This window comes from Dendropsophus ebraccatus, chromosome 9 (genome assembly GCF_027789765.1).
Source record: "Dendropsophus ebraccatus isolate aDenEbr1 chromosome 9, aDenEbr1.pat, whole genome shotgun sequence".
In the NCBI taxonomy this organism is placed as follows: Eukaryota; Metazoa; Chordata; class Amphibia; order Anura; family Hylidae; genus Dendropsophus; species Dendropsophus ebraccatus.
Window position 1 is genome coordinate 108,866,428 of NC_091462.1, and position 23,809 is coordinate 108,890,236.

General features: G+C 46.1%; 1 protein-coding gene and 1 long non-coding RNA gene across 2 annotated transcripts; one reads left to right on the top strand and one right to left on the bottom strand.

Annotated features, from left to right (window-relative positions):
- Positions 1–46: 46 nt before the first annotated feature.
- Positions 47–22,537, top strand: LOC138801453 (uncharacterized). Its single transcript, XR_011364622.1, has 3 exons — positions 47–198; positions 9,266–10,195; positions 22,329–22,537. It is a non-coding gene; the product is annotated as an uncharacterized lncRNA (long non-coding RNA).
- PTX4 (pentraxin 4) lies at positions 13,675–19,917 on the bottom strand. Its single transcript, XM_069982158.1, has 4 exons — positions 19,842–19,917; positions 18,886–19,299; positions 16,504–17,479; positions 13,675–14,993 (listed from the first exon to the last, which is right to left on the bottom strand). Exons 2-4 carry the CDS (start codon positions 19,078–19,080, stop codon positions 14,353–14,355), a joined length of 1,812 nt encoding a protein of 603 aa, XP_069838259.1. The 5' UTR covers positions 19,081–19,299; positions 19,842–19,917; the 3' UTR covers positions 13,675–14,352.
- Positions 22,538–23,809: the final 1,272 nt, after the last annotated feature.

The following is a 23,809-nucleotide window of genomic DNA, read 5'->3' on the forward strand; positions in this document are numbered from 1 at the left end:
GGCGCATCACCAGGGACAAACCAGGTGTGCGCGCCGAGGCATCACGGGTAATGTAGTCCTTCTGGCAGCCGCTACTGTGTTACCATGGCAACATGGCTGCTGGGAAGTTTCCTGAGCAGCTGATGAGTTGTAATATGGAAGTTTCCAAAGTGATGTCCTGTCTGTCACATGACTGCCTCCTCGCCGGGTCATTCTGTGGTTGGTATATACTGAATATATACTCAATATATGCAGCTTCTGTTTTTATTACATACACCAAGATTCAATGAAACACATACAGACCCCAGACTAGACCCTAACTACACAGAGGTCACAGACTGGACCCCCAACTACATACAGACCCCAGACCAGACCCTATATACATACAGACCCCAGACTAGACCCTAACTACACAGAGGTCACAGACTGGACCCCCAACTACATACAGACCCCAGACCAGACCCTAACTACACAGAGGTCACAGACTGGACCCCCAACTACACAGAGGTCACAGACCAGACCCCCAACTACATACAGACCCCAGACCAGACCCTAACCACATACAGACCCCAGACTAGACCCCCAACTACATACAGACCCCAGACCAGACCCTAACCACATACAGACCCCAGACCCCTAACTACACAGAGGTCACAGACTGGACCCCTAACTACACAGAGGTCACAGACTGGACCCCCAACTACATACAGACCCCAGACCAGACCCTAACTACACAGAGGTCACAGACTGGACCCCTAACTACACAGAGGTCACAGACTGGACCCTAACTACACAGAGGTCACAGACTGGACCCCCAACTACATACAGACCCCAGACCAGACCCTATATACATACAGACCCCAGACTAGACCCTAACTACACAGAGGTCACAGACCAGACCCCCAACTACATACAGACCCCAGACCAGACGCCTAACTACATACAGACCCCAGACCAGACCCTAACTACACAGAGGTCACAGACTGGACCCCCAACTACATACAGACCCCAGACTAGACCCTAACTACACAGAGGTCACAGACTGGACCCCTACCTACACAGAGGTCACAGACTGGACCCCTAACTACATACAGACCCCAGACCAGACCCTAACTACATACAGACCCCATACCAGACCCTATATACATACAGACCCCAGACCAGACCCTATATACATACAGACCCCAGACTAGACCCTAACTACACAGAGGTCACAGACCAGACCCCCAACTACATACAGACCCCAGACCAGACGCCTAACTACATACAGACCCCAGACACCTAACTACATACGGACACCGGACCCCTAACTACATACAGACCCCAGACTAGACCGTATATACATACAGACTCCTGACCCCTAACTACATACAGACCCCAGACTGGACCCCCAACTACATACAGACCCCAGACCAGACGCCTAACTACATACAGACCCCAGACACCTAACTACATACAGACACCGGACCCCTAACTACATACAGACCCCAGACTAGACCGTATATACATACAGACTCCTGACCCCTAACTACATACAGACCCCAGACTAGACCGTATATACATACAGACTCCTGACCCCTAACTACATACAGACCCCAGACTAGACCGTATATACATACAGACTCCTGACCCCTAACTACATACAGACCGCAGACTAGACCCTAACTACATACAGACCCCAGACCAGACCCTAACTACATACAGACCCTATATACATACAGACCCCTAATCACATACAGACCCCAGACTAGACCCTAACTACACAGAGGTCACAGACTGGACCCCCAACTACATACAGACCCCAGACCAGAACCTATATACATACAGACCCCAGACTAGACCCTAACTACATACAGACCGCAGACTAGACCCTACCTACACAGAGGTCACAGACTGGACCCCTAACTACATACAGACCCCAGACTAGACCCTAACTACACAGAGGTCACAGACTGGACCCCTACCTACACAGAGGTCACAGACTGGACCCCTAACTACATACAGACCCCAGACTAGACCCTAACTACACAGAGGTCACAGATTGGACCCCTAACTACATACAGACCCCAGACCAGACCCTATATACATACAGACCCCAGACCAGACCCTATATACATACAGACCCCAGACCAGACCCTAACTACATACAGACCGCAGACCAGACCCCTAACTACACAGAGGTCACAGACTGGACCCCTAACTACATACAGACCCCAGACCAAACCCTATATACATACAGACCCCTAAACACATACAGACCCCAGACTAGACCCTAACTACACAGAGGTCACAGACTGGACCCCTAACTACACAGAGGTCAAAGACTGGACCCCTAACTACACAGAGGTCACAGACTGGACCCCTAACTACATACAGACACCAGACCAAACCCTATATACATACAGACCCCTAAACACATACAGACCCCAGACTAGACCCTAACTACCTACAGACACCTGACCCCTAACTACATACAGACCCCAAACTAGACCCCTAACTACATACAGACCCCAGACTAGACCCTATATACATACAGACACCGGACCCCTATCTACACACAGACCCCAAACTAGACCCCTAACTACATACAGACCCCAGACCAGACCCCTAACCACATACAGACCCCAGACCAGACCCCTAACTACATACAGGCCCCAGACCAGACCCCTAACCACATACAGACCCCAGACCCCCAACTACATACAGACCCCAGACTAGACCCCTAACTACATACAGTCCCCAGACCAGACCCCTAACTACATACAGGCCCCAGACCAGACCCCTAACTTCATACAGGCCCCAGACCAGACCCTATATGCATACAGACTCCTGACCCCTAACTACATACAGACCCCAGACCAGACCCCTAACCACATACAGACCCCAGACCAGACCCTAACTACATACAGACCCCAGACCAGACCCCTAACTACATACAGACCCCAGACCAGACCCTATATACATACAGACTCCTGACCCCTAACTACATACAGACACCGGGCCCCTAACTACATACAGACCCCAGACCAGACCCTATATACATACAGACCCCTAAATACATACAGACCCCAGACTAGACCCTATATACATACAGACACCAGGCCCCTATCTACACACAGAACCCAAACTAGACCCCTAACTACATACAGACCCCAGACAAGACCCCTAACTACATAAAGACCCCAGATCAGACCCCTTACTACATACAGACCCCTAACTACACACAGACCCCAGACCAGACCCCTAACTACATACAGACCCCAGACCAGATCCCTAACTACATACAGACCGCAGACCAGACCCCTAACTACATACAGACCCCAGACCAGACCCCTAACCACATACAGACCGCAGACCAGACCCTAAATACATACAGACACCAGACCCCTAACTACATAAAGACCGCAGACCCCTAACTACATACAGACCCCTAACTACATACAGACCGCAGACCAGACCGTAAATACATACAGACACCGGACCCCTTACTACATACAGACCCCAGACCAGACCCTAAATACATATAGACCCCAGACTAGACCCCTAACTACATACAGACCGCAGACCAGACCCCTAACTACATACAGACCGCAGACCAGACCCTAAATACATACAGACACCGGACCCTTAACTACATACAGACCCCAGACCAGACCCTAAATACATATAGACCCCAGACTAGACCCCTAACTACATACAGACCCCAGACCAGACCCCTAACTACATACAGACCCCAGACAAGAACCCTAACTACATATAGACCCCAGACCAGACCCTATATACATACAGACACCGGACCCCTAAATACATACAGACCCTAGACCCCTAACTTTATACAGACCCCAGACCAGACCCTATATACATACAGACCCCAGACCAGACCTTATATACAAACAGACCCCAGATCAGACCCCTAACTACGTACAGACCCCAGACCAGAACCCTTAATACACAGAGGTCACAGACTGTACCCCTAAACACATACAGACCCCAGACTAGACCCCAAATATGCACAGGTCACAGACTGGACCCCTAACTACATACAGACTCCAGACCAGACCCTATATACATACAGACACCGGACCCCTAAATACACACAGACCCCAGACTAGACCCCTAAATACACAAAGACCCCAGACCAGAACCTTAAATACACAGAGGTCACAGACTACCCCTAAACACATACAGACCCCAGGTTAGACCCTAAATACACACAGGTCACAGACTGGTCCCCTAAACACATACAGACCCCAGACCAGAACCCTAAGCACATACAGACCCCAGACTAGACCCCTAAATACACAGAGCTCACAGACCAGACCCCTAACTACATACAGACCCCAGACTTGACCGTAAATGCATACAGACCCCAGACCAGACCCCTAACTACATACAGACCCCCAGACCCTAACTACATACAGACCCCAGACCAGACCCCTAACTACATACAGACCCCCAGACCCTAACTACATACAGACCCCAGACCAGACCCCTAACTACATACAGACCCCCAGACCCTAACTACATACAGACCCCAGACTAGACCCCAAATACACATAGATCACAGATTGGACCCCTAAATACATTCAGACCCCAGACCAGATCCTAAATACACATACAGACACCAAACCCCTAAACACATACATATACCAGAGAATTCAGAATAAACACAGACCTAAGGTCCCTTAAATAACTATTGTCCCCCAACAAGATCCCTTATAAAAATCACAGACTTCAGACCAGAGCCCCCACCCATATACAGACCCCCACACCTCCCTGTATACAGACCCCACACCTTCCTGTATACAGACCCCAAACCTCCCTGTATACAGACCCCACACCTTCCTGTATACAGACCCCAAACCTCCCTGTATACAGACCCCACACCTCCCTGTATACAGACCCCACACCTTCCTGTATACAGACCCCACACCTCCCTGTATACAGACCCCACACCTTCCTGTATACAGACCCCAAACCTCCCTGTATACAGACCCCAAACCTCCCTGTATACAGACCACACACGTTCCCATATACAGACCCCAAACCTCCCTGTATACAGACCACACACGTTCCCGTATACAGACCACACACATTCCCGTATACAGACCCCACACCTCCCTGTATACAGACCCCACACCTCCCTGTATACAGACCCCACACCTCCCTGTATACAGACCCCAAACCTCCCTGTATACAGACCCCACACCTCCCTGTATACAGACCCCAAACCTCCCTGTATACAGACCCCACACCTCTTGGTATACAGACCCCACACCTCCCCGTATACAGACCCCACACCTCCCTGTATACAGACCCCACACCTCCCTGTATAAAGACCCCATACCTCCCTGTATACAGACCCCATACCTCCCTGTATACAGACCCCACACCTACTGTATGGTACTATATTATTTGAGCACGCTATATGCTCATATGCAGTTTTCCATCACATGTGTTATTAGTATATATGACTTCAGTTACAGTGTTATTATTTGAGCACTGTATGGTGGTATTATTTAAGGACAGTATATTGGTATTATTTAAGCACTGTATGGTTGTATTAACTGAGCACTGCATAATGGTATTATTTAAAGGGGAACTATCAAACCTGCTGATAGCCCCCTATAGTGCCAGGAACGCTGAGGAGGAGGGTATGTATCCAACCTTCCTCCTCAGGGCTGGTCCTGCATTGTTAAACTATTTAAAGTCCGCTTGGGAGCACCCTTATACCTTCCTCCTCAGTGTTTCCGGCGCTGTAGGGGGCTATCAGTAGTTTAGATTCCTCTAACCTGCTGATAGTTCCCCTTTAAGCACTGTATGGCAGTATTATTTGAGCACTGTGTGTCGGTATTATTTAAGCATCATTCTGTATCATTCTGCTTTGTTTAAAGTTATATATAGTTTATTGCAAGCAGCATAAATAAGAGGCTATCTATGTCTCCCTGCAGTATTATATCACGTATCATTGTCTTTTATTATCATGTATATACTGTATGTATAAAACCTCTAATAACATAAAGAGACATAGGAATGTAGTTTCTCCATTTCCGTCATAGTCCTCCCCCCATCCAGGTCCTCCATCTGGTCAGCAGCTGCATTGGGAGGGTGCAGTCACCGCTGGTGGTCCCGGTCTGTGCAGGGGGTCACCATATTGATGTGCAGGGGGTCACCTCCCTGGAAACTCTATGACAATGTAAACTATTATCACTTGTTTTGGTCCATGTATTTCATATTAAAGGGATTGTCTATTCTGATCAGTCCTCCGTTATAAAGCAAGCGACACTTTAACCTGTCTGTTATGGAGGATCCCACCACTAGAGCCCCTAATTCTCCAGGTAGGCTGCTTTGAACTACATTTTGTCTTATTCTATAGTAACATTCAGAGCAGTAATCATAATTCTGCTTCCTAATACCTACTCCATACTATTGTACACCCTCTGCACATAAGCTGAGCTCCTATAATGCATTAAAGGGGTTATCCAGCGCTACAAAAACATGGCCACTTTCCCCCTACTGTTGTCTCCAGTTCAGGTGTGGGTTGCAATTAAGCTCCATTTACTTCAATGGAACTGAGTTTCTAAACCCCACCCAAACTGGAGACAACAGTAGGGGAAAAGTGGCCATGTTTTTGTAGCGCTGGATAACCCCTTTAAGCTTCATTTACTTCAATGGAACTGAGTTTGAAACCCCACCCAATCTGGAGAAAAGAGAGGGGGAAAAGTGGCCATGTTTTTGTAGCACAGTGCCTGGTGTGAGCACTCCATCCCCCACAATGCATTACAGCAGATACAGTAGACTTTAGGAGCAAAATCAGCAGAACTGTGAGTGCAGCTCTGGATGTGACTAAAGTATGAGACATAATCTAACTCCTCCATTTAATGTCCGTCTCCGCTCCCGTCTTGCGTGGTGACTGGTGAGTGTCTTGTTCCCTTCGCTTCCTCCAGGTCACTCATCCTCTGATACAATTCCACCAACAACTCATTGTGGCCATTCAGTAACTCGCTGAGCGCTGCCACCTTGTGGGCGAGCTGGGTAGTGCTGCCTTTACCCTTCCTGTTGGCACATGGTTGCAGGTGGCATGCCCTCCTAGGCGGCTGCTCCGAGTCCTTCTTCTCCTCTAGGTCACCGTCACGGCTTCTGTTTGCAGCTTCGGCTCTGTGTGCATCCTCCATAGTCTTCATCCTCACGTCCATTGTTTCCAGGCGTTTCTCCATCACACCCAACCGCTCGGGCACCCGGACTGTAATGTCCTTCATTTTGTCTTCCAGGTCTGTAAAATAATGTGATAAGGCTTTGATACTTGCCTTTAGGCTCACTTATACCATAAACTGGACAACATAGGGGGTGGGGTTCCTGTAATTTATGTTAGGGGGCTTTACAGTTATTTGATGGTCCTACTAAACATTATTATTATATGAAGCCTAACACGCCATAATAATACCTTAAAGGGGTTCTCCACAGAATTTTTTTTTGGTGTCAGATAGTTGTATAGATTTGTAATTTACTAGGCTTCCAGTACTTATCAGCTGCTGTATGTCCTACAGGAAGTGGTGTATTTTTTCCAGTCTGACACAGTGCTCTCTGCTGCCACCTCTGTCCATGTCAGGAACTGTCCAGAGCAAGAGAGTTTTTTTTATAGGGATTTACTGCTACTCTGGACAGTTCCTGACATGGACAGAGGTGGCAGCAGGGAGCACTGTGTCAGCCTGGAGAGAGTACACCACTTCCTGCAGAAAATACAGCAGCTGATAAGTACTGGAAGACTGGAGAGAATAGACCAATTTACTATTAGATTTTTGATGAGAATATAGAATTGCCGTCAAATACGTCTCCATATGAAGAGGCAGATTAGTATAATGGGGGTGTCTATGCATAGTTTGGGGTATAATAGGGTGTCACTAGAATAGGGTGCACTGGGGGGTGGGGATTGGATACACATATTACACCTTGGCAGGATGCTGACGTCACCCTCATCATCCTCTTCATCTTCCTCCATGTTTCATCTTGAACTTTCTGGAGTTTCCTGAACTGAAGCCATAATTCTACCAGACCGATGTGCATCCGGGGAGCCGCCTGCAACACAGAAGGCGGCACTGAGGAGGTGTCTGCAGAGCATTACACAATGAAACCATCTGCAGATCTCTACAGGGGCATAGCTACAAGGGGTGCAGAGGTAGCAGGGGGGAGCTATAGACTGACTCATCCGCCACCTAAAGGAGAAGTCCATCAAAACTGATAATCACTGACGGCAGGAGGTGAGAAGAACAAAATAAACAAACAAAAAGAACCTATACTTACTGACCTCCGTGCCCTCGCTGCACCCTGCTCCTGGACCCCCGCTTGGATTCTCCATCTCTTCCTTCCTGCTATGTCTTGGACCCCGCCGAATGTTTTCTTTGTACATCACAAGTCGTGACATAGCAGGAGGAGAGATGGAGATTCCCAGTGGGGGTCAGGAGCAGGATGCAGCGCTGCGAGGGCATCGGGACCAGTAGGTAGGTTCTTTATTATGTTCCCCCCTGCTCGTACTGAACATTTTATATTGCCCTGGACTTCTCCTTTAAGAAGATATCAGTTCTGTAAATGGGACAGGGGGATCTGTTACAAATGAATTAGTGATGCAAATAAACCGAGGCTATAAAGAAGGAATATCCACCTATAGAAGGTTACACTAGGAGCAGTCACTATACAGCCCTCTGCATGCAATGCCTGTCATCCGGCTGGGGGACTTAGCTACGATATCTGAGTAAGCATCATATTGTTACATTTTTCTTATCACTAATATGATTTTTGAGGTATAAAGTACAGGGGTAGGGTGCCCAGGGTCGGAGCAGGGGTCCCTACTCTTTGTTTTACATCTTCTTATAAATGCCATTGCTTAAAGGGGTTATCCAGGATTAGAAAAGACATATCCACTTTCTTCCAGAAACAGCGCCCCTCTTGTGCTTACTTTGTGTGGAGTTTTGCAGCACAGTTCCAGTGAAGTGAATGAAGCTGACTTGTAATACCACACACAGCCTGAGGAAAGGGGTGGCGCTGTTCTTTAACTAACTTCCTATGTTATTGTAATCATGGATAGCTACACAACTTGCCCGGACTGTATATGTCAGCCTGGATGGATATAAGGTAAGTTACCCTCATGTTTTCATCTTAGTTCTCTTTTGAGTAATGGCAACACCATTGTTTTAGAAAATTTCACTGCTAATGCCCAGTTTTTTCAAGTCAGAGATAAACCCCATTATATCCCCTTTGTAGTTTATAGATGTTCGTGTATTTCATATAGGAGCCATTGGACCCTCAGCTGCTACAGTAACCTCTACCTAGACCTAAAGAGACTGTGCAAAGTCTGACACCACCATGTCCGCCTCTCACCTGTCGGATAAGCTCTGAGCTCCATCCTTGGAAGTCCGGCTGGTTCACCATCTGAAGGGCCTGGTCTACTTCTCTCCTGATGTCCTCGTCCAGCAGGTCCATATTTAGTAACGGCCACCCAAGATCCCCGCAAGAGAAGCCACAGACGAGACAAAAGAGAATGCAAACCAGATTCCTCCGTGAGTCCATGGCGGCTTCTGAAGCCACCAGCCTGGTCTCGTAAAAGACACCTTCATGGTGGAGCACAGTCTTGGAGCACAATGTAACCCGAGCACCTCCTCACCACAGCACCACTTGTTATTCTTGAGTTATTTAAAGTCTTCACTCAGTGGGGAACAGTAACCATATGACATAGTAAAACTACACTACACTTGGGTAAACTTTCTCCAAACACCAACCATCCCGTCTTAACTTCCTGGAAAGGGGTCAAGTGGTCGTAAATCAAAGAAGATCCACCAGGGTTTGTCATCTTGAAGTCATCAACCTGATGTATTATACTTATATTTCTGAAGATATTGTGATTTATTTACTACACTTTGTAAGGCCAGATATGGTTCATGACTTCGCCGAGGAGGCCCCACCACCCAAACCCATGATAGAACCTTCACGCAACTTTATTCCGCTGCTCATAGGAGTCAATAGGAAATTCATAATATTTTTCATTGCAGTGGGTGGCATAAAAGTTTTGATGACTGATGAGTTTTAACTCAACTAGATTCGCTTCACATATCATCACCTAGCTCCAGCCTAGAGACTTCATGAAAACACTGCAAGATTATGCCAGACAAGATGGACGACCCACAGCTATTTCAGGATTTCCACAGGGAATCCACCATTGTTGGTTAGTCGAATTACAGGATCTTATTGGAAATCAATGGGCTGTTGGACCATATATTGACCACCTTGTACTCCCATTGCCTGGAGCCTCTTCATCCTAACACAATGCAGATGTATGGTCTCTCTCTTTATGGCCACAGATACAGTTTAAACCTGACATAGATATCAGAGACAGCCGCCATAGCCATAACCAAGTATCCTATATATAGTCTTGTGACCAGAGCTTTGGTGTCAGTCTTCATTCAGTACATTGTAGACCAAACAGTTCCCTCTGATTTATGTCATACAGTAGGGCCTTGGATTACAGGCATAATCCGTTCCGGGGCCGCGCTTGTAATCCAAATCACTGTAAAACCAAAGCAAATTTTCCCATTATTGAAATGCAGACAATTGGTTCCACGCCCCAAAAATAATGATCTTTTAATTCTGAATAACAGGTAAAACAAACATTTTAAAAGCTGGATATGTCATATTATAAGTCACTGTAGAGTATAGCCAAGCAGCATGTGGTGTATAATATATAGTAAGTGCATAAGAATGAAAAAACAGCAGCAGTTTGTAGATACAGGATAGAGCTGCAGATCCCCATAATGCAGTACAACAGGCTGGAATAGAGAAGCAGGGCTGCTGTCAGAGCTCTGTGTGGTCACATGACAGCAATGAGGAAGTGGGTGTGTTCAGCCTGGGCCTATCAGGAAGTGAGAATCACAGAGCTGTGCAGGAGGACAGTGACATAAACTTCTCTATACAGCAGTGTGAAGTGCAGGCAGATTATAGCAGCAGTGTGTATAGCTGAGTGTGAGTGCAGGCACATTATAGCAGCAGTGTGTATAGCTGAGTGTGAGTGCAGGCACATTATAGCAGCAGTGTGTATAGCTGAGTGTGAGTGCAGGCACATTATAGCAGCAGTGTGTATAGCTGAGTGAGTGCAGGCACATTGTAGCAGCAGTGTGTATAGCTGAGTGTGAGTGCAGGCACAGTATAGAAGGCATGGAGAGGATAAGAATCACAAGGGCTGACAGAGACTGCAGGGAGCATGAAGGAATAAGCAGGATATATCTGCAACACTCTCTGGGGAGAGAGGGGTTACAGCTATGGAGAGATTCAGGGCCGGACTGGAACTTAAAATCAGCCCTGGCACTCAAACCTCAGCAGCCCACATAACATATATCCCCCCCCCCCCCCTGATATATCATAGATAGCAGTGTTCTAAACATGCTGTAGCGAATTCTGCTCACTGCTTCATTAAATATATGAACCCTACCATCAACACATAAAAAACAACATAATCTGCTGTGGATTTGTTGTTGCATATTTATGTATTTCAGCAGCATCAATGGATTACTAGTGTCAGTGCACTTAAAGGGAATCTATGAGGTCCATACCAGGTACAGAGCTGTAGATCCCAGCAGAAAGGTGCAGGGGAGATATAAGCGACAGCGACAAGTCCTGTGTAAACTTTTATAATTGTCCTCTCTGAGCCTCCACATAGTATAGGCAGGGCCGCCAACAGGGATTTTGGAGCCCCATACAGCCAAAGTGTTTGTGGCCCCCTTAACAAAAGGGCCAATGGCCCACTCACACCTTGGACATGATTCTATTATTAAAACATACTGTTAATTAATACCTGATAAAAGTATAAGTTTAACATGAAGATGAATGTGACACTATTAAAAATACACTCAAAGTCACCAGTATATGAAGGGTATGGATATGGCGGCTTACACAGCCTCTGCCTATACTGTAGTAGCTGCAGACTACTATCAACAGAATACTGATGACCAAGTGATATCTTAAAAGCTGCATAGCCCCTCAACTAGTTTCACTTGCAAAGAGCGTCATCAGGGGGATGTATTGTGCCCTTCTCCTGATGACACTCCTTGCAAAGGGGTTATCCAGAATTAGATAAAACATGTCTACTTTCTCCCAAAAACAGCACGGCAATACCACATACAACCTGAGCCCGCTTTTTGAAAGAAAACAACTATGTTTTTCTAATCCTGGATAATCCTTTTAATTTTATAGTATTGATTATAATTAGAGATGAGTGAACCTGGCCGAGGTTTGGGTTCGGGTGCATTTGAATCCCGCTGTCACTCATCATTACCAATTAGCACAATAAATTGGTGTTTACAATGTGGTTAGGAAAAGTATGAATGAATCAATTAAGAGTTACTGAGCAGTGAAGGAATGGCAGAGAGAGAGAGATCGGCACAGGACAAGAAGGAGATCGCATCAGAGAGCCATAGGGCTGTGTAAGTAGCAAATCTCGGCATCTTTTCCTACACAATGTGGCAATACAGTGGAGTAGTTTATGGCAGAAGTTACAAAAGTTAGGGAGGTGCAGCTCACTATCAAGAAGATCGTTCCTGGAACTGTGTCATCATTGAAAGGGTGAGAGGTGCCACCGGCAGTGTTTTTTCCAACTATCTCTCCCCAGATCTTAGAGCAGGCACCCTGGTCTTCACCTTGTGGAGTACTACAGATCCCAGCTCTCTGATTATATAATCACCAACACTGCCTAGGATTCTGCTGCAATCGGCACACCATACTGTAACTAGGATTCTGCTACAATCGGCACACGATGTGCAGCAACAGAGATCCGGAGAACTAAAGATCCCAGCACTTCTATAAACTGCTGTGCAAATAGGAGCATGAGTTATCCATATTTTTTTACGGAAATACGGATGCCAAACATGTTACAATCCGCAAACAATCCGTAGACAATTGATGTCAATGAGAGCATCCGTAAATAAATCAGGGTCCGCACCGGGTCCGTACTAGGACATGTCCTTTTTTTTTTCAGGATTGATTTTCATCCATTTCTGCTACTGATAGTGTGAATAGGACAATGGACATCAATGTGCACTAACTCGGATCCGTAATTACGGATCCGTAAATTACGGGACGTGTGAATAAGGCCTATGAGTGAACAGCGCAGCGGCCAGCAGCACTGTTCTCTCAACCACTGCAGGGGCCGATGGAAGTGTGCACGAGGACCAGCGGCCCCTCTGATTGGTAATCCTGGCGGCCCAGCAGGCATTCGCCCGCTCTGCCAGATTACCAATCCGGGCCTGGAGAGATTACCTCCACAGTTCTGTCCCCTGATGTAAGCCCCAGCCTGAAGTGGATTTGCTATGATTTGGAAGGTGAGGGAGACTTCCTGGGTCAGAGTACAGGGCTGTAGACCCCGCTATGCAGACCATGCCCCTCCTCCACTCCGCCACCCACCCAGTACAGGGAGCTCTTACACCAAAGCAATGCTCTTAAACCAAGTCACAATTTTGAAAAAATGTGAGCTCTTCTTCCAAAACATTCTCAATTCAAGTTACTCTTCAACCAAGGTACCACTGTATATATGAAAGTGACTCTACATATGTTGACAAAGCATAAAAACACCAAGCAATTCTTATATACCAGGTGGAGAAACTTTATTTTCTTGGCAAAGGCAGAGCACACACACTATAATGTACTATACGTGACTTCTGCAGAATGATAAAAGGCCAATGTGCCCAATGAACAGAAAATATAACGTATTCTACACCACCACATACTGGGGTATTACATCGTGAAAGTCGGCCATACACATTCAAGTCATTTTGCCCAAACCTGCCCTTGTATATGGTCAGCTTTAGACTTCTTTGGTGCTCTGTTGTGACGTTTCCTGTACTGTGGGCCCTCCAGAAACTAAGTCTAGGTTCATATCTAGGTTGGTTTTCTGTTCATTTGCACATCAGGGCAGAAGAAAAAGAATAAACTGAGCCAGCAGGTCCACTGTACACAGACAGACTTCTATGGAGTCCATCGGCATGTGAACCAAACCTCAAAGGACCCATCCTATCTTTACAAAGGACTAATAGGTCATATGGGAACAACAAAAAATAAGTGTCCAAGCGATTCCTGCGCTGGGAATGTCATCTACTGGATCTTATGCTCTTAGTGGTGGAAGACCACCATTATCATGTCATAAAATGGACCTATCACAGGACCCTCCGGTGGATCAGTACGACACTTATTCTGATCGGCTAAATATATTCATATACTTTTGATTATTGGTCGCTACAAAGGCTTTTATGTAGTCCATGTAACATGCCCATAGCTGTCCCATAAATAATAGTCCAATATGGAAGCAATCTTCTATTTACACAGCAGTATGGAAGTCTACAAACAGTTCTCCAGGCAGGTACAGTGCACCCGCTCCACTGAACCATGAAGGGAAGAGGCATCAGCTATGGTTAGGATGGTGCCTCTTGGCAAGCCCTTTCCAGTGGCAATGCCAGAGACTTCTCCAGGCGTTATAGCTCTGTTCCACATAGCAAATCCTGCCAAGTATCCAACGAAAGCTTCAGAACTGTCAAAGCTACCGCCCAAGGTGTCCTGCTCTTGGCCAAGAACCAAAGATCCTCCAGGAGGGATCTCATATCCTTTCTGAAATCTGGAGCCGGTAGAAATTAACCTGCGATCAACATAAAACCAGTATTTGCCTTGGATGGATGACCAGATGAAGCAAGTATGGTGCCAGCTGCCATCTGCCAGGGGGACAAGGGGGAGGTCTCGGAAGGCTGGGTCTCCAATGACAAAGTGAAGAGAGTCATAGGTGGCCCCATTTCTACCATGAAGAACCAGCTTGTTATCATTGTCTTCTGTGGCATATGACAGGATGGTGCCCACATAGCTTACGTTAGTCTTCACCCAACTGCAGATGGAAAGTTCATGTAAAGGTTCCTTCAACCCTTTACCGAATGTTGCAAAGTTCTCCGTGGAGGAATTGGGGAAAATGAGCATAGAATCCACGTTACAGACTGTAAGGAGAAACAAGAGCAGAAGACCATCATTAAGTATACGTAACATGAGAAAAGGGAAAATTAAACTTTTGATATCCTTCCTATCTTGTATCTTTTTTTTTTCTGTGTCTACTGTAACAGTAATGCCTTTACTTAACCTTGGAGCTTTTTGTATTTGTAATATCTATGCTGCTGTAACACACTGAATTTCCCCATGACGGGACTATTACAGTATAATCTTATCTTATGCACACAATCCCACCATCAGAGATGTGTGGCTGGTTGCACTGTTAGAGCCCTGGCTAAAGGCCCGTATTGGCCGTTAATCGTCCCGTGTAATAGAAGGCAACGATCAGCCGACAAGAACAATGTTGGCTGATTGTTGCAGTCGTTAGTCTCTCAACATGTTGAAAGACAAACGACTGGGATAGCAACGATCTGCTGCCCCCTGCACCTCCCCGCGGCCTCCCCTGCACTTACCCACTCGTCGTGCTGCATGCAATATCAGCGGCAGCGAGCTGGGAACGAGGAGCAAACGAGTGCTGACACCGCTCATTTGCTCCTCTAATTGACCCGTGTAATAGGGCCTTCAAAATTAAAGGACAACTCTGGCGTCAGCAAAAAGAAAAAAAAAAAAAAACACTAACAGACACAGATCCCATACTGACTATACCTTCTAAGTCGATCGCCATTCAAAAATCCCGCTGGCAGGCGTTCTCCGTCAACCCGTCCGCGTCTTCATCTTCTTTCTCACTTCCGAGGTCCCACGTCATGAATGAGACTGAAAAGGCTGCCGATGCGCGTGCGCACCGGCAGCCTTTTCATTGGCTAGATTGCATTACATGGCTTCCAGCTTGCTCAGCCAATCAGAGCTAAGCAAGCTGGAAGCCATGTGATGCATTCCAGCCAATGAAAAGGCTGCTGCGCACCGGCAGTTTTTCGCTCCCATTCATTTTAAAGGAAGACGGGGAAGAAGAGGATGACCAGGCCCGCCCCCCGCTTGTGATGACACCATCACAAAATGGCGGCGGGAGAAGAGGACAGAGGTCGACAGTAAATTCGTAAGTATGTTTTTCTTTTTTTACTTCTGGGGGGGGGGGGGTGTTAAAGAGGCGGAACGGCTCCAGGCAGGTGACTAACATACATTACAAAGTTATATAACGTTGTAATGTGTGTTAATTAAGGGGGAAAAAAACGCCGGAGTTGCCCTTTAACACTAAAACATTTTTCTTTTTACTCAGTGGTGACACTTCACTACTAAAGAGTCTGGTCTGAGGTTTTAATTTATTTTGAGCTATTGTCTGGTCCTACCAAAATCAGTAGATTCAGCTGACACATCTAATGTTTGAGAGCCTTTGGCGCCCAGTGGAAAACTGGGCAACAAAAGTGATTGGGACTCAAGATTTGGGACTACATAGATCTGTTTTTTTACAGAAATTACCAGTTTCACTAAGATGCTACCAGCTATCGATGACTTTACCCCCTTCCCCGATGCCTAAGATCCACTATCTCTATGAAAAGGTCTTACGTGTTGCTGGAGCCTTGGTGGTCTTCTCTTTAGGTTCTGGGGCCTCAGTGACATGTGGTGGCTTCCTAGTAGTGAGCATATTTGGGGGTCTCCCTTCCCTGTGAGGACTGTCGTTCTTGGTCACATTGGCATGCAAGGTTGACACATGGATGATGTTATCGATGTCTGGGTCAGCTAGCTCCTGGGTACTCTTTTGATTTTGGTGTGGGACAGGTGTTACTCTTGGTGGTACCCTTGTTGTTTGTAGTAAAGTTGTCTTCTCCCATGGACCAACCGTCCTGGTCTCCTCCCTACGTTCAGATGCCGTTGGAGGCATCTTATTGATGGTTGTCATCAGCATCTGCTGTTCTTCCTGTAGCTTCTTCCTCAGATTATGTTTGGCCTGAAGCTTCACCATGCGTTGTTGGACTGTTTTGGGTCCAGGATCAGCCTGGGGTGGCACCACCTGCTTGGTCTCAGGGGTTCGGTTCATCTCTTGCGGTGCCATCAAAGCACTTGGTGGCAGGATCTCATTTTGCTGCATATTCTGTATCTGTTTCTCTAACTCCGCTATCTTGGTTCCTTGTCTTTCCACAGACTCGCGGAATATCTCCATCCCCTTCTGTAACGCCATCTTGTCCTTCACCAGCTGGTAGATGATCCTCTTTTGACCGCTGAGGGTTGATGTCAGGTTGGCCACGGTCACATCCCTCACTTTGTTCTCCTTGCTTAGCTGTTTGTTCCTTTCGGTCATCGCTTCCTCCAGGGCCGAGATTTTCAAGTCTAACTTTTTGGTTTTCTTTTGGACCTTTTTCAGCCAGAATTTGATGCCGTTCAGCTCATTCTGAGTCTCCTCATTGGTAGCATTGAAAGCTTCAGCCATTGACTGCTGCTGGTCATAAATGTGGTGGAAACGGGCATCAATGTTGTATGAAATGTTGTAGTTTTCAGCGATCCCCTGTAGACGGGTCAAGGTTACATCTTGAAAGCGACGAAACTGCAAAAAAAAATAAAAAATTGCAGATTATTAATCAAACTTCATACACAACCTTCATCATCTGTGAAAGGTCACAAAACCTTATAACAGCACAGTGGTGTGTGACACTGAATGCTGCTTAAAGGGAGACTCTGGCGAAACCTGCAGGGGGACAGAGGTGGCAGCAGAGAGCACTGTGTCAGACTGGAAAGAATACACCACTTCCTGCAGGACATACAGCAGCTGATAAGTACTGGAAGACTTGAGACTTTTTAAAAAGAAGCAAATTACAAATCTGTATTGTTTCCTAACACCAGTTGATTTGAAATAATAATTTAAAAAAATCGCCAGAGTACAACTGTAATTTTTTCGAAAGTACAATGGGGCAAGAATAAATCACTGTTGACCATCAACACCTCATGAAATGATGCCAGGCAGGTGGCAGAGCGTACTCAGCCGGAGCTTCACACTTATGTCAGCTGTCCGTCACTATCAGAGAAAGAGAGGCGGCGTGCACACTGACAGCTCACATTCAGACTGGTCATACAACGATGTGCCGTCACTGTCATACAACGATGTGCCGTCACTGTCACTGTCATACAACGATGTGCCGTCACTGTCATACAACGATGTGCCGTCACTGTCATACAACGATGTGCCGTCACTCTCACTGTCATACAACGATGTGCCGTCACTGTCACTGTCATACAACGATGTGCCGTCACTGTCATACAACGATGTGCCGTCACTGTCACTGTCATACAACGATGTGCCGTCACTGTCACTGTCATACAATGATGTGCCGTCACTGTCATACAACGATGTGCTGTGACCAGGTCATATATGATGGACCTTTGGGAATTTTATACATGGCAGTCACCTTAGTTATAGTTAAATATATATATATATAGTTAATATATGTCATGTCTCGCATGCTCACTACACACATGGAGTCAGTATATATAGTATATAGATACTCATACGCACGGTTACAACAAACATGGACTCAGTATATATAGAGACACTTGCACGCTTACTACATACATGGACTCAGTATATATAGAGACACTTGCACGCTTACTATATACATGGACTCAGTATATATAGAGACACTTGCACGCTTACTACATACATGGACTCCGTATATATAGAGACACTTGCACGCTTACTACATACATGGACTCAGTATATATAGAGACACTTGCACGCTTACTACATACATGGACTCAGTATATATAGAAACACTTGCATGCTTACTACATATATGGACTCAGTATATATAGAGACTCATACGCACGCTTACTACATACATGGACTCAGTATATATAGACACACTCATACGCACGCTTACTACACACATGGACTCAGTATATATAGACACTCATACGCACGCTTACTACACACATGGACCATATTTATAGCCTCACCTGTTCCTCCAGTCGCCTGAAACGTTCAAAGAACGGCTTCCTCTGCTCTAGAAGACGGGTCTGCTCCATGAAGACCCCCGGAAGAGAGAGAATGGAGAAGACCAGTAGAGATCTGCACATGGTTCCACCTGTCATCTTCATCATCAATGAGAAGTTTACTCTATGAGAAGTGTCCAGATCTCCTGTGATCACCATAGGATGCTCCGCCTACTACGCCATTCTTCTCTCCTCCTATTTTCTCCTGTCTATTCTCTCGCCCTCACGTGCGTCTCTGCGGAGTGGTCTCTTCTCGTCCTCCTCTCCTCACGTCTGACTCCTGGTCCCCTCCTCCCCGGCTGACTCCATCCACAAATAGATGAGTTTTGCAGGCACCAGGACTATTCCCAATGAGCCAATTTTAGCCGCTAGAAGAGACTCCAGAAAAAAAGTGATATTTATGGGAGACTAAGAAAGTGACTAGAGTAGGTCAAACTTATTTATGACTTCTACAGATACCAAGATCTCAGTTTCATCTCAGCCAAAATCATTGCTGGATCTAAGAGCGCACAGGACGGAGAGGACAAGATTTACACAAACAGGTTACAGGGGGTTATCCAGAATTAGAAAAACATGACAACTTTCTTCAAGAAACAGCGCCACCCTTGTCTCCAGTCTGTGTGCTGCATTACAGTTCAGATAGATATATATATATACCAGGCAGGTTTATATTCACTTACTGTAGATTTACCTACCACATCTGCCGGAAGTTTGTTCCAAGTATCTACTACTCTTTCAGTAAAGTAATATCTTCTTACGCTGCTTATGATCTTTCCCCAAAGTAACACTATCACTATGTCCGCTGTGGCCCAGGGTGCTGGATACTGGTGCTGAACCAGCCGGGGGGCTCTGGTATTTTGAGGCGACCTGTCATGGTGGCCAGCAGTGGTAACACCCACCCCGGACACACGGGCACTGACCTTTTGGTAGAACCTTTGATAGAACTTTACTTGAAAATATCTTCAGTTCAATACAAAAGATAACAGTGCTTTGGTACTGATCTCTCGGTAACTTGAGGTGAAGGTAAAGTAAAAATGAAGCTATAGCAGTACATAGGGGCCAGGTAGGAGCCCCTGTCTGAGTAGTGAAGAAGAATCTCCTCGTTCTCACGTTTAGATAAATCTGCGCTATCTATCCGCCTTCTGCCTGTGTGTGAGAGATAGTAGAAGTGTAAAGAAAGTCGGCTCCATAAAACATCACATATAAGCATAGCTTAACCTTTCTTCATATACTGGAGCTGTGCACAGGGGGACACCTAGTGGCTGCAGTGGACATTGCAGCTAAACTCACTTGGTGTGACACCTAAATGAACTAGTTTTATGCTGCATTTACACGTAACGATTATTGGCCCGATCGTACGATTAGCGATGTCGGATTTACGATTTTTTTTTATAACGATCAGCGTTTAGATGGTACGTTATATCGTACGAATATTCGCACTGCGATCGTTTTGCGATCGTTTAAGCCTATCTCACACATTGGTTAAATCGTCGAATGACGGTTCACACGGAACGATTTGTGAATTCTTTGCGTACGATGAACGACGATTTGATGACCTGATGAAAGATCAAAATGTACGATTTATCGTGCGTCGTTCGATCGTTCGCTGCGTTTACACGTACGATTATCGTTCGAATTTGACCGTTATCGCGCAAATTCGCACGATAATCGTTACGTGTAAACGCAGCATAACCCGGGTGTGTAAAGACAAGAATAAACACCAGTAGTGGGGAGGGCCGTATTTACCACTAGGCACCCGTGGTCCGGTGTCTAGGGCAGCACCTTGCAGGGGGAATAAAACAACAGAGTGAATACAGAGTAGAATGAGGGAGACTGGTATGATGGTGTTATCCAGTCACAGTATGGCGGTATTGGTCAGGGAAGGGGGCCATTCACTTAAATAACACACATTACAATGTTGTATAGCTTTGTAATGTGTGTTAGTGAAAAAATCCTTTAGACCGCACTAACCCTTTAAAACGTTACTGCGGCGGCACAGGGACAGGTAAGTATACTTTCTTTATTATGTTCCCCCTGCCTGCATCGGATTTATATATTTTTTTTGGACACCTTTAATTAAAGCCTAATTAGTTATGTGGGCTCTGTGAATTGACTGTCTTTGTTCATCATGTGATCAGCATTACCAGTAGAGATGAGCGAACCTGGAGCATGCTGGAGTCCATCCGAACCCGAACGTTCGGCATTTGATTAGCGGTGGCTGCTGAACTTGGATAAAGTTTTAAGGTTGTCTGGAAAACATGGATACAGCCAATGACTATATCCATGATTTCCACATAGCCTTAGGGCTTTATCCAACTTCAGCAGCCACCGCTAATCAAATACCGAACGTTCGGGTTCGGATGGACTCCAGCATGCTCCAGGTTCGCTCATCTCTAATTACCAGGCTTTTTTGTAGATGTTTTTCTTTTCATAGATGAACTGATGGCTGTGTGAACAGAGTCTTACCTCTGTGTATACGGCTCTTACACACTGCGGCTGTGTGAATGCAGTCTTACCTCTGTGTATACGGCTGTTCTTGCACACTGACAGGTATTATGATAAAATGTTTCAGAAAAACCATGGAGCAGATGTGGATAATATAAAGAGCAGACACTGCTTGTACCCTATATACCAGGAGTGTCTGGTCTATATATTATCTCATTTGTTGCGATGCACATCGGTTTTGTCTAAAAAGACAAAAACGTTTGAATAGACGAAAACGTTTGAATACTTATATGAATTTTATATATGATGTCATGAATGAAGGCCGGGCTTCACGGGAGTAAAAAGATGCGGCATACACCCCGTCAGCACGCATGAGTAAGAGGGATACGCCCTGGAAACGTCGTGCGGCAGACGGGACCCATGCCAGCTTCGTCTATGCATACCTCTAAAGCCTCCACAGCCTTATGATGGATATAACAATGAATGAAAAATAAAAGAAAAACGAAGACAGCAAACAGTGAGTCGGTCTCCTGCTTTACTATCTAATGTTATTACGATATAACTGATCCACATAGGCTCCCATTCACATTGCATGCTGAGTACATATGACTAGTGTAAGTCAAATTGAGTGATCCAGACATCGTATACGGTTCACCTGCACAGGGTTTATTGCATGTTTGTCTAACAAGCTGCATCATAAAACTGCCCTGTGTACGGGCTCATTCCCACGCTCTGTAATCCACGGAGGTTATGGTGTGTGAGGCTGCCCGGTGGACTCGCAGCTCTCCCGGCATCGTGTATCAGTATGATGCCGGGAGAGCTGTAAGTGTACGAATCTTCACAAGAATGTACTGATCCAGCCGGGATGCAGTGACATATTGTAAATTTAGCTTCCCATATTTAATTATCTTCTACAATATTTTTAAAAATTGTCTAATGATTTCATATGTTTTTTTGTTTAGTGTTCCTGCCGCACAACTCCAAACCAAACCCAAAGGGTCAAGATGTACACTGATCTCCTCATCCAAATGGTTCATGAGAGGCGACCATTATAGGACCAGCGGCGATCCGTGAGGGACAGCTATATGCAGGACTTCTAAAATGAACGAAGAATACCATAGAGTATTATCATTTCTATTATTTTTTAATTTTGTGAAATCCATTAAAAAAATGTGACCTAAGTTCTTAGTGTCCAGTGTTCTGCAGCCTAGACAACGTGTCCCTGATGAGGTGATTGAAGAACGGTCCACTCAGCCCCAGACCCTGCTGATCAGGGACCATCTGCTGCTACACATCCAGGGCCATGAGCAGCTGCATCGGCCGGCCAACCCATTCAGCTTTTGGGGACCTGTTATGGCCAAGGAGATCGGGAAGGAGGCAGCCACAGGTCTGGGAGGATCTCACCAGGCCTTTTCCCAGTCTTTTTCCCAGTCTTTTTTGGCTATTCCAAGACCCAAACAATCCCTCAGGCCCTCCCCCCCCCCTCCGTGCTTCATCTATAGTCGAACCTTCATTCCCGACCCATGTCTCCTGCCACTCCACACCATCCCTTATCTGTACCTTCTTCCCAGACCCCTACCCAATCCTGTAACCCTCAACGTCCTTCAACCCGTCTTCTGACATCCTCTTTCCCCCCTCTTCTACACCACTTACCCACCATCTCCAATCTTTTTTTCGGATTCCTAGCACTCACCTTTCCTGCGGGAAACAAGCACAGTATCCGTCATATGTCAAACTTTTAAAGGAGTCGTCCTGTCCAAACTACTAATCTCTGCTGCTGCCAGGGACTTAGTAGTGCTATATACTTACCTGTCCTGCTCGGCCACCCACTGTCATCTTCCACTTCTGCTGATGTACGGTTCTGGCAGGAAATGGCCACTGGTCTATGCCGAGCAGCCATTTCCTGTCAGAACAGCTCATAAGTGGAAGTTGTGAAGATCAAGGCGGAGACGGACAGTGGGCGGCTGAGCAGTACAGATAAATATATAGCACTCTTATATCCCTGCAGCCCCAGCAGCATCAGTAGTAGTAGTTTAGGCTGGACAACCCCATTAAGTCTGTGGGAAATCAGCACAACAAATAAACAAAGCCAAAAACACAATACATTTTTAAAAATTGAATAAAAACTCAAATCACATCTTGCCAGTCGACCCAACCAGCATCGGACTGGAAAAATTCTGCAAAATGGTCTCTCATCTGGCTCACTGCCACTGTGGATCTACATCCGATGTCTTGAAGGGCAGGCAATTCGGAGGCCATTTCCTGAGCGTCCGATGGAGGTGGCTCCGTGGTTAGGAGGAAATTATGAAGCACCACCGCCGCTTTCACCGCTTCATTGACGACATCAGGTTGTAGTTGGATGGGCCTGGTGAAAACCCTCCATTTTGCCGTCAGTAATCCAAAGGCACAGTCTACAAAACGTCTGGGTCTGGCCAGTCTGTGG

Bases quoted from the DNA above. Each gene is read 5' to 3' on its own strand.
- PTX4 (XM_069982158.1), bottom strand. From the start codon at position 19,080: ATGGTGATCACAGGAGATCTGGACACTTCTCATAGAGTAAACTTCTCA. The intron at 17,480-18,885 runs GTGAGGCTATAA...TTTTTTTTGCAG, and splicing joins TCAGGCGACTGGAGGAACAG to TTTCGTCGCTTTCAAGATGT. The intron at 14,994-16,503 runs GTAAGACCTTTT...TTCTCCTTACAG, and splicing joins CACCAAGGCTCCAGCAACAC to TCTGTAACGTGGATTCTATG.